This window comes from Austrofundulus limnaeus, unplaced genomic scaffold (assembly GCF_001266775.1).
Source record: "Austrofundulus limnaeus strain Quisiro unplaced genomic scaffold, Austrofundulus_limnaeus-1.0 Scaffold742, whole genome shotgun sequence".
Lineage (NCBI taxonomy): Eukaryota > Metazoa > Chordata > Actinopteri > Cyprinodontiformes > Rivulidae > Austrofundulus > Austrofundulus limnaeus.
In genome coordinates this window covers 69,998-81,688 of record NW_013953144.1, presented here as the reverse complement: position 1 = coordinate 81,688, position 11,691 = coordinate 69,998, and the positions used below count along the sequence as shown (strand labels likewise).

The 11,691-nt window shown below is 42.9% G+C and overlaps 1 protein-coding gene across 1 annotated transcript in view; it reads right to left on the bottom strand.

The window, feature by feature from the left end:
* Nucleotides 1-1,038: 1,038 nt before the first annotated feature.
* slc38a6 (solute carrier family 38 member 6) overlaps nt 1,039-11,691 on the bottom strand; it is a gene marked incomplete at its 5' end in the record, with an annotated part of 11,101 nt that continues 448 nt past the window's right edge. Inside the window, 15 exon segments of the mRNA XM_014028297.1 lie at nt 1,039-1,929; nt 2,016-2,110; nt 2,369-2,513; nt 2,734-2,858; nt 2,934-3,034; nt 3,113-3,192; nt 3,569-3,625; nt 4,195-4,266; nt 4,345-4,403; nt 4,489-4,574; nt 6,230-6,308; nt 10,262-10,301; nt 10,432-10,484; nt 10,876-10,949; nt 11,049-11,179. Coding sequence (XP_013883751.1) covers nt 1,846-1,929; nt 2,016-2,110; nt 2,369-2,513; nt 2,734-2,858; nt 2,934-3,034; nt 3,113-3,192; nt 3,569-3,625; nt 4,195-4,266; nt 4,345-4,403; nt 4,489-4,574; nt 6,230-6,308; nt 10,262-10,301; nt 10,432-10,484; nt 10,876-10,949; nt 11,049-11,179 — 1,281 coding nt within the window. The 3' untranslated portion in view covers nt 1,039-1,845.

Sequence of the window (11,691 nt, the reverse complement as noted above, 5' to 3'; positions counted from 1 at the left end):
GTTTAGCTGCCTATTGCCACCATTTGAGTGCCTATAGCCATCATTTGAGTGCCTATAGCTACTGTTTAGCTGCCTATTGCCACCATTTGAGTGCCTATAGCCATCATTTGAGTGCCTATAGCTACTGTTTAGCTGCCTATTGCCACCATTTGAGTGCCTATAGCCATCATTTGAGTGCCTATAGCTACTGTTTAGCTGCCTATTGCCACCATTTGAGTGCCTATAGCCATCATTTGAGTGCCTATAGCTACTGTTTAGCTGCCTATTGCCACCATTTGAGTGCCTATAGCCATCATTTGAGTGCCTATAGCTACTGTTTAGCTGCCTATTGCCACCATTTGAGTGCCTATAGCCATCATTTGAGTGCCTATAGCTACTGTTTAGCTGCCTATTGCCACCATTTGAGTGCCTATAGCCATCATTTGAGTGCCTATAGCTACTGTTTAGCTGCCTATTGCCACCATTTGAGTGCCTATAGCCACCATTTGAGTGCCTATAGCCATCATTTGAGTGCCTATAGCTACTGATTGGCTGAATATAGCTACTGTTTAGCTGCCTATAGCTACTGGTTTTGTGTTTTGCTAATTTCAGCTTCTGTTCTGCTCTATAATTCAGTTTTAGCTTCTTCATTTAATTTCAGCAGTTCTTCAGCACTCTGCATTACTTTCTCACATAAATGCATTATCTCTAGTTTTTGTTTGTTTTGCTTTTTTTGGCTGTTTTGTATTTTTTGGTGATAGAGGAAGCGAGGGATGTCTTCTCCTGTCCTTTTTTTATTTAACATGACAAACCCTTCAGTCTGCAGGGACAGCAGCCTGCCTAATCCTTCAGATTAAAAGCAGCAGTCAGTCGTGTGGCGGCCGGCTTCAGAAGCAGCATAAAGACAATCTAAACTACATCATGATTAGAAACGTGCCGAGCATGTGGCTTTGATTAGCTACAAGCCGAGCCTGAGCTGAACACAGACGAGCACATCTGTATCATAACCACTCCTGTCAATCAAACGTGCAGACATAAAGACTGAAGAGCCTTCCAGAGTGTTGATGAAGACATTTAAATGAGCAAACTGACATCTCATTACATCAACATGTTCCCTTTTTCATTTAATGCCACTCATTTAAAAACACAATAAAAAAACAGCTTCCACAGAACAGGGCATAACATTTAAAGTCAGGACTGTAGGTGGAATAATACATACTGGTAATTAAAAGAATGTTCCCAAACCAATGACTGAACAGAAATAAAGTGTCCTATTTAACAGTTTCACATAAGTGTTTAACTGAAGTGCACGATTGTCCACATAAAGCAACAAAACAGCTACATCAGTGAAAATAAAAGTGACAGCATGAAATAATCATAGTAAACCATATTCCGCTTTTGCACCAGGAATTAATATCTATATTTATTCGTAAACAAGTGAATTGTCTTGATTTTTGATACTGTGTCAGTGTGTAAAGGATGTATAAAACACTAGTGTTCAGAAGTGGATAAAATGTGCCTGAGATACTGCTGCTCATTATTTCTCTGTTCCCTTTTTATCAGCCACAGCCAGCTGACCTTAACAAAAACAAAACTGGCTAAAATTCAGTTATTTTTACAGATATGCAGTTAAAATTTGGTGTGGTAGTAGCTGAGAGTCATTTACAACCCTTAGTGCATAAAGACCTTTACAAAGTTTGACCARAGCAGTTCCAACTTCATTCCCTCTCAGCACAGGAGGATTTCGGTTTCAGTTTTTGGMATATAAGGCAGTGGGCAATACACATTTAATTTAACTCAGTGTCTTTGGTTTATGTTTCCCTTTGTTTTCTGATTTTTTTTCCTTTTTTTCCGGACCAGAGGGGTTTATGAATTTGTGATCCACGTAACAATGATGACAGACAGACTGATAACACCCATAATCACCCCCAAGATAACGAGCAGCAGAGCCTGGAGACAAAATATAAAATAAATGAAAAACCTGTGAGTGCAGCAACGACATAAATCAGGTGAAAAGTATCAAACTGAGGATTTACCCCAACTGAGTYGATGGATTTGAGGCAACGGTCGCTGATTTTGAGGTAGAAGACGCCTGGAAAAACAAACAGCAGGCAGCTGGACGTGGTTGAACCTGAGAAACAAAACAGGAAAGACTTCTTAAAMGGCACAGACAACAAGCTGCATGTTGGATAACAGAAGCTTCATAAACCGTTGGTTCAGGAAGACAACATTAAATATGCAGGAGCAGGCCGTGTAATTTCAGCAGCGGCAATCAATACCAGTGGAATTGTGAAACGTTAGCTGCTCTTAATGTCCTTTTTGMTGCTGAAAAGAAACTGAGCAGCTAAATTTGCAGTTATCTTTCTGTATTAAAAGATTTGTTCCATACCTACTACTCCAAACACAGTCCTTATATCAGGCACAAAGGTGGCCAGTATTAGCACCACGCTCAGGATGATTAGTGTTGAGATGATGTGGATCCACCAGGAGAAGGCACGACCTCCAAACAGCAGCAAAATCACAGCCTTACGAGCCTTTAGCATTCAAACAAATACAGCTATTTCAGTTCAAACATGAGCTTTTGTTACTATATTATCATCCAGGCAGCCTAACAATACAATCACCGACATGTAAAATTACATCCTGACTTTACCAAATTTCACAGAATTGAGCCTGAATTAAAAGCACGAGCAAACTGAGATACTTTTCTGCCCTATAGAGTTAAACAGATATCATGTGTCTTGGTGCGCTCACAGGGAAGTGTATGAGCGGCACAGTCAGCAGCACAGAGAGGAGGATGGCCACCCGGACCGTCATCACCATGATGTCCCGCGGCAAGTACGTCTTGTAGCCAAGCAGCAGCTCAGATTCCACATGACCTACAAGCAGCGGACAAGACAAGTGAGGGCGCAGACAGAGTGGAAACTCGATGACGAGTGTCCCCGCAGGCTTACCGTAGAAGGTGAGGTAACCAAACAGAGCAGAAATGAAGTAAAGCAGGAAGCTGAGGCCAATGCCRATGTTTGAAACGTTCTGCATCCTGGTCTTGGAGGGTCTAAAAGACATGAGGACAATCGCTGAGCAGAGCGTTCACACTCATCACCAGCAGAGTTGGTCATTTTGGAAAGCTGACCGTTCTAATTCACAGTAGATCGGCAGGATAGCTGTGTGGCACAGAAAGGAGAAGGCCATGGTGGGGATGGCGTAGGCACTCTGCAACAAACACCAGTCACAGTAAAAACGTCACTGACAAATTATCAGCTTACTGCGGTGCACAGGAGGGAGGTGTTACAGTGTCCTCTAAATGTCCTCCACACTACCAGCAAATATACACTTTACTGCAGAAATAGAAGCAGCAGATTCTTTTAGCCTAAATGTAATCATGTCTACATATGGCCTCAGCATGCAGCATAAATGTGAGTGGCAGCAGGATAGGCGCTGCTTGACTTCTTTATAAAAACACACCAATTCTTTATAGGTGAGAGTGTGAGCTGTCAGCAGAGTCAAACAACTGGCATTCGCCAGCTTCTCACTGCCTCTACAAAGGCTCAGTGTGAAGAAAAAAAAAACTAGAGTTTCATATACGCACCCTGGTCGACATGATGAAGAGTTTGGGCGTACATTCTGAGTCAGAGGTATTTGATACCTGCAAAAAAAAAAAAAAATACAAGGGAGAAAAATAGAAAACGTTTTTCCCCCCTGTTGAAAAGAGAAATATATTTTCACAATTTAGTCTTGCTGCTAAGGGGAAATACGTTTCCTAAAGTTAATCCCTAAGCTAACCCACGCAAGGTCTGGAGTTGTTGCTCGGTGTAGAATTTCTAAAAGTCAGAGTTCATTTCCAGGATCAGACAGGGTCACCTGGACTTCCTTCCCTTTAGGACTGGTTTTATTCACCGTGCACAGCTCTCTGCATGCCTCTCTGGTCCTCATCAGCCAAAACTGACACAATCACTAAACTCAATATCCTGCGTTTTCTTCCTGAGCTTGTGGCCGTGACCTTCTGGTCAAAAACTCCCTACAACTCAGACTTATGTCTTACAGAAGCCTGAACCCACCTACTCAATCAAAATGTTCATTATTTTCATTAAACTTCACAACAAACACTCTGATGTTCTACGTTATTTAATTTATAGAAACAATACGACTATTTCAGTTCAACATGACCAGAATTGTTCCTGATGTTTAGTATTTGTGGCTGGAGAAATCATCTACCTGGAAAGTGCCTGTTAGTGTCGTCTCGTTGTGAGGCAGAGGACAGGGAATGGACCATTTCTTCACCACAACCTACAGACGAGACGATGCAGAGTCAACAATGGAAGAAATGCTGATGACGTATGTTTGAATGTTTATGACAAAGCTTACCACAATTGTAAAATACAGTATAAAGAAGAAGGAAAGACTGCTGGTGTAGCCCAGGAAGCCTGTGAGTGAAAAAAAAAAACATCCATTAAGATCAAGTGAAACAAACTAGTCTGAGCAGAAAATCTAAAAGTTTCGAGTTCTTACCAATTTTAGGAAGCATAGCTAAAGGCAGAACGACACAAACCGTGACAAGAATCAGAAGCAACCTGCCATCAGCATACCAAGCATGTCTGAAAACATACAAATATGTGCGTTATCGAAGGCAAATTAAGCCACATTTCTTATCCTCATCATTTTCTGCGTCTTGAAACGCTTCAGGATGGACCAGTTCTGGAAATCTGTCTCCATTTCGAGCCCAAATAGAAAGCRACAGACTCGTCATGTGGTACGAATTAAAGGCTTTAGCTCTTGCAAATCATAACAATTATGTAATTCACATGCTAACGTTGTGCTGCACCATCAGATGGGACCAGGTTTCTCTCACTGGGTTTTTCGAGAAGAGAATAATATTTTCCTTCGCTGAGGGGCAGCCTTGGCGGTTTATTTGGGATCGGGGAGTTCGAGGAGGAGGGRGAGGGGTGTTGGAGTGACACATGTGGAAAACACGCCGGCTCCGCTGGGGTCGGGTCGGGCAGGAGGGGTGCTGCTCGTCGCTGCTGTACGTTGGACCCGCAGCGTGGGGGCCACGAGGGACTGGCTCCACTTTTCTTTACGAGGGCTTCCAGAGTCAGCAGCACCTGCTCGGACCACATCAACAGCCACTGACCCCCGTTTGGCACGTCCACAGCTGTGGCGTTACTATAGGCGCTGATGGATTTGTCTCTGTGTCTACATACATTCTGTCCCATAACTGCACGTCAGGGTGACCTTTGCTCTGACCTTCTGCTCATTATGTCCACTCCAAGACAAGTTTAGATCAAAAAAATTGAACAGTAACGTTTAAAACAAAGGATTACATTTTAGGAGAATTCAAATTCACTGTAAAAGGCTTCAGGTTAGTACACAAGCCATGAAATGTGAAGCATTTAACGCAGAAACAAGACACTGAATATCCCAGAGTTAACTTTGGAATATGACAATGTCCACACAGTTCTGAAGATCAGCATAAATCTGAAAAAAAAAAATGCAGCCCAATCCAACAGCTGTTTAGTATAAATCCCAATAAAAGAAAAAGGATGCGCAAGCTTTTTTTTCCTTTTTTTTTAAACCAGAAACAGAAAGAGATCAAGCACGCCTGTTTTCGCTTTGCCGCATTATAATAAATGAGCCGGCAAAAAGTAGCAAGTTTTAATATAAAACAACTCATTTATTCAGGCTTTGGTGGAACCGGGTGCACGCCTCTCAACATCCCAAAGCCGCTCATTAACAGAAATGTTTTGCTCCCCACCACAGTCAGCTGTAATTAGAATGGCAAAACTGATATCCCCTTGTATCAGTCTGATTCGGGGGTGAACATGTGTGAGAGATTTTGAGTAACGGGGAGTGGGGGGGCACACTAATACAGAGCAGCTGTGTGTGGAAGAGTCAGATGTTGACAGATGGGGCTGAGAGCTGCTACAAGTCTCGCTTAAACCAGTGTGGCCAATAATAAAGTGATGTACACTACATTCTTGTCCGGGGACTTTTCTCTGCGAGGAGGAGAAGCTGCATCCACGTGGGTCAATGAAAGATTCAGGCTGCTGAGAAGTGATGAACGACTTCCTTCATCATGAATAATATTCCTTTGGACATCATTTATTTTGCTCAATAGACACAAAGCTGAGAGGGGTTTGATCCACAGAATTATTCATACATTTCTCATTTTTGTTTGTGTAATTTTGAAGGATCATTGATAACTCTCAGTAGCCATTTTGTCAAAAGAAGACGCTCACAGTTCTGTACCCACCCTGTGTTTTCTGAGCTCAGGAAGCTGCAAATGGCTGCAGGAAGCTCCGACTTCAAGATGAACAAATAAGACGACATGGCTGCGGAGACAAAGATGTAAAAAAATAAATGAATGCAATCATAAACTTAGAAATCACAAATACAGCAAATGCACAGATGCTAGTTCAATGCACTGTGAGAAAATGGCAAGACAGTGGGGGGATACAATAAAATGAGAGGAAGAGGTGGGGGGTAGTGTCATCGGGGTCTACGTTCTGCAGATCTTCACACTGCTGGAGAGCAGCCAGGATGGAGAATTGAAAGAGTGGTGTGTGTGTGCGTGTGTGTGTGTGTGTGTGTGTGTGTGTTGCCGGTGAGTGTTAGGTAGAGTTCAACCATACTGGTGACATCAATCTGCCTGTTCTTTATTAGACGGAGCAGTGAGGTGTAACTGACTGCATTGTCCACAGATGGACTGGGGCCCACAGCACACGGGACCCCGGTCAGCCACCCTGACAATACAATCAATAACCACACACTCATTACAGGAGCCTCTCCTGCTTTTCTCCTCGCCTTCCTGCCCTGTAGAGCTGCTCCAATATATTTCACCTAAAATTGAACTTTTTTCTGTCATTTTTGATTTCCTTTTTAAGTGTCTTTTTTATTTTTTTGCATTTGTACATTCGATTATTTCTTTTAAATTTAAGTCAAGGCTGGGAAGGGTAAAGGGACACCTAAAACTGCTGCAGTATTCTAGGCTGGACAGTACTGGATGACAGTGATCCAGCATGGAGCCTGAGGCCTATAAATGGTAATGCCCTCCACTTGCCTTCCTCATAAAGCATAATAAAAGGAGGTTATAAATCCAACCAATTAGCTGTGTCTATCAGTCGCCTTAATTGGAGTGTCATGACTGGCTAAGGGATGACCTTGCGAGCGACAGAGCTAAGACAGAAGAGGAGGCCAGAGGGGACATCTGAGTGGACGACTTGTGCTTCTTTAAATCAACTCGATCCAACAGGCCATACTGTAGTTAGGGGCCAGGTCACATAGTGGTTTTTGCTGATGTGTGAATTTAGAGCCTCTCTGCGGGACAATATGGCTGGTGGATTGCGAAGCCCTGAAAATTCACAGACGGTCCTTTGATCCGTGAACCCAGGTGCTCTGAATTCAATAGGCCCTGCTCGTCATCCTGCACTTGTTCTTTCTTCCGCTCTGAGTCAAATCTACCCTCTGTCTTCCTGTGTGCCCGGCCAACAACTTTCCACTCAACGCCTCAGTCACTTTGCAGCCTCTCAAACCCGAAACCTCTGCTTCCTTTTCCTCTACGAGCATCCACTATCCCATGACACCACTCGGTCCCAGAGGAAACACTGAGCCTGTTTGTCCTCGTTCGGGCACTGGTGCGTCTTCTCTCACTGTTCCCATCCCTCCGCCTCAGGATTAGCCGGTAAAGACCAGTTAACCAACCAGCTGTCAGGGAAGGGTTCCTCTGCGGGGCCAAATGAGAGCCGACGACAGTTGTTTCCTCTTCGCTCTGAACGTCCGGAGATAATTCAGTCAACAGACTTTGAACTGCAGATAAGGGAGGAAGAGGATGATCCCAGGCATGGTCCTGCTCTGTGTGGGGCAGGGGCAAAGGCAGGTGTATGGAAACTAGAGAGGGCCAAGTAAGATAACACCTGAAACAGATGCTATGGTTTAATTTGCACCACCCTCTGGCCTATAATGAGACATATCATGCATTAAAGCCTTCTTTTTCACATTTAAACCATTCAGTTGGGCTCTATATGATGTGGAACTGCAATGCTTTGGTCTGAATATCCCCTTGTAACTCCACAAGCCCCTCTTTCACCTCTTTTCTGAGGTTTGTTTGAGATCAACTCATTTTGATGCTGTCCCTTTAAATCCAAACATGGTGATTCACACCCTGCCCCCCACCCAGCTTCCATACTGGTCCATTCTAGTTGGATAGAAGGTTTATGGGGGTTTACGACTAAATAGTGGCTGAGAAACATTTTACTAAAAATTAATTAAACGATGACAACCACAGAAGACTTGTCCATYCARMCTTMCATGTTGGAGCCAGAGTCTGACCCAGAGCCAGAGGAGAATGAAGACCACCAAATTGTAGTTGGTAAGTCCAGATCTTATTTGGCAGTTCCATCGCATGATTTGATGTAATAATTCAGAAAACGTCATAGAAAATTGGGAAAACTGAACAGGTTGAAAAAAAAATATGAACCAAACAGAATAAAAAGATATCTACGCTGCACCAGGAGAGACTAAATTAAACTTTTCTACACTTCTAGAGATTCCAAGTACACAACAAAATTACTTTAAAAATAGATTTTGCTTGATTTATCCCCTTTAAAATTTGTTTTTAAAGAAGTATATAAAAATCTGACATAGAGCTTGGTTCAGATTTTATAAAAAATATTTTATTCTAGAATTATAACAACAACAAAGTTCTGACAGCTCTCAAATNGGGGACAGGAATGCTAACAGTAATGATCTCTGACGCTAATCCAGGTACTTCCACCCTTTCTCCACCTCGCTAGGAAACGGGATACTTCCCCCGAACGCTCAGACAGCCAATCAGAGTGAGGTTCGGGGTCATTTCCTGTGAGTCAGCCCCAAAAAACTCCAGAAACAACGTGGGGAGCAAGAAAAAAATGAGCGCATTTGGTGTGAGGAGGTGCTCCGGGTGCAGAGTGCCGCTGGTCATGAGATGAGGGTAAATTTAAGGGATTTAGATTTGTGAATCCAGGCATATGTGGGGTTAGATGGGACCTTCTTGCCCCGAGGGCAGGTATTGCACTCTCTGTTAAATAATCTCCGCCATAATCTCTCTGATCCTGTATTTGTTATTAAAGGAAAATTCCTCCAGCCCACACAGACACAAGCACATTCTCTGAGCAATACCTCTGGCACTATTAAGCACTAAAATCTATCAATAAAGGGTTATTTTGAGACAGGAAAAGCTTATCTGAAAAAAAATACCAAAAGAAAAAGCACACAGAAATGAATAAAAAAAGACACACTGACGAGAAGAGTTCCACAACACACATGACGCGGTGGTTTAATTTCATGCAGYAGGTCACAAAACACAACACTGCTTCTACAGGAACTGCTGGTGCGATAATACTTACATGTCTAAACAAAAACAGCCCTTGAGTGAACAAAGAAGATTGTTATTGGCCAAGTGGTAAGAAAACACATTCTAATAACACGCATGTATGTAAAGTTCAAGGAAAATTGAGGTAAGTCCACTGTGTGTGGTCAGCAAATAGCTGGAGAGTGTGTTCAACAAAAGACAGAGCCACTTTCATTTCATTAGGAGCACAGAGAGAGGCAGGCTGTGAGAGCCAGGGGCTGGTCAGTAATTAAGGTCAATTGGCCCATCAGCCTTTGGCAGTGCAGATGAATGTTTACCCAGAGTGAGGCTAATTGCACTCTTATAAAAAGGGGCTTGAGGTATAGACAGATGCAAGCTGGAGTGCTGGCTCTCACACTCTTGCACACACGGCCCCATGCTGGGAAAACCACAAACACCGAAAACACGGCAGTGATCTACTCAGCTGTGCCACTAATGACGGCATGAGAGCAATCGCTTCTGCTTTCAGCTGTAAAATGAGTGCAGACGGTGGTCTGAGACTGGAGGGAAAATAAATAAATAGGGAGGGGTCTCGATAAGTTACTCTGCGCACAAAAAAAACAAAAACGATGGGAGTGAGTTCACCATCAGCAATCGATTGGAGAAGAAGAGATTCAGGCCCAGGGGAGAGGGCAGAGAGGATAGCAGCTTCAGGGTCGGAGGTTATCAGGGAGTCTAGATAATAGCCTTACAGTGTGGGGGGAGAGGAGGTGGGGTAACAAACCTCGTCATAGAGCCTGCTGCTCACCAGCAGGAGGCAGTATCTTCCTCCAAAAGTCAACAAACTGATCTTGCAGCGTTCCTTACCCCGTGCTTATCATAAAAACCACAATCTGTTTATGTTTGACATGTCAGGAATAATAAAACATCTGTTAGTGAACACTGAAATGAGCTTACCACCAATATTTTGGGCGACAATAGCAATTCCAACCATGACCTGGAGAGAATTTTAGAAAGACATTTAGCAGGAATGACCTTCCTGGAAACCAGGAGTGTGTGAACAGATCGACTGGGCAAATATCCAGCAATTGAAAAAACAATAATAATAAATAAAAGGTAAAACGTACTTTTCCTGGTTTGTGTAATGCTTTCTCACCAAGGTCTTCATATGAGTTGATACCTACAATGTTAAAAAAAGCAGCTTTGATAAAAGAACACTTTAGATGTTGAGGATAACACAAGCTGACACGATGAAGTAAAGAGGAAGCATTAAAGTTGTGCGATAGCCAGAATGTCCTATAAAAACTGATTTAGWGGCAATCAACAAATTACATTTCTTTTTGTAATCTATTTTAGAATTTTCTTTTTTAAATCCCTTTGATCCTTTTCCAAACATCACCAACCAGGACTTGGAGCTTGAATCGTTTTTTTTAAAAACACATAAGCTAGCTTTGCTTTGAATGATTCAATCAGGGGCGCAAAGAAGAAGAGCTGGTTCAGGGTATGACGTCTAGAATAATCTCTTTAGATAGGCCTACAAGAATGTGTTTTCTAAACGTGTTATCKCTCACCTGTTTGATCACAAAGCTTCAGAAGGAGATGTATAGAGTATGCTGCCAGGCTGGAAACCAGTACTAACAAGATGCTGAAGAATAAAAATCAGAGCATAAACTAAAAAGTCATGTTGTTCAACTGTAAACATGGAGCAGATGTTAAAAGAAAACTTGAATCAGGGAAATCTTACCAAAAACCAACTACTCCTGTGCTGGCCATAGCATAAGCTAGACCAAGTATTCCACTGCCCATGATGGCATTCATCAGGTTAAAAACAGAGGAGGCGAAGGAGGCTCCGGTGGCTCTGGTTTGTACTGTTCCCTACAAACACCACAGATAGATAAATATTCTGGGTAAGACTGCAGTGTGAAGTGGGAAAAAAAGTAGCTGAGCAGGAAATCTGATTATTTATGTAGACGCCTTAGGTTGATTCCTCATCGCAGTATTAAGAACAACTGGTTGGCCCGATGATGGATGCCCTAAAACAACACAGCAGTGGCATGTGGGATCAGGGGATAGAAATGGGAATGGATGGGTGGGATTTGAGATGCTGGCTGTTGGACAGCTGCCTGAGCTTGGGATAAAGGGAGTTGCCCAAACTGCTTGACCTCTCTAATGGGGGATATCCTGGACAGAACGAGCTGCAACTCTGGTGTCAGTGTCACAACAAGCTTGGATTGACCTGCGGGCTGCTCTGTTGGATTCACCCTGTTACAGTCCTGAAAGACAGGAAGTAAACTGCAGTAACCAGGCAAAGGAAAATACAGCGGGTAAAATAAGTATTGAACACGTCACCATTTTTCTCAGTAAATATATTACTAGAGGTGCTAATG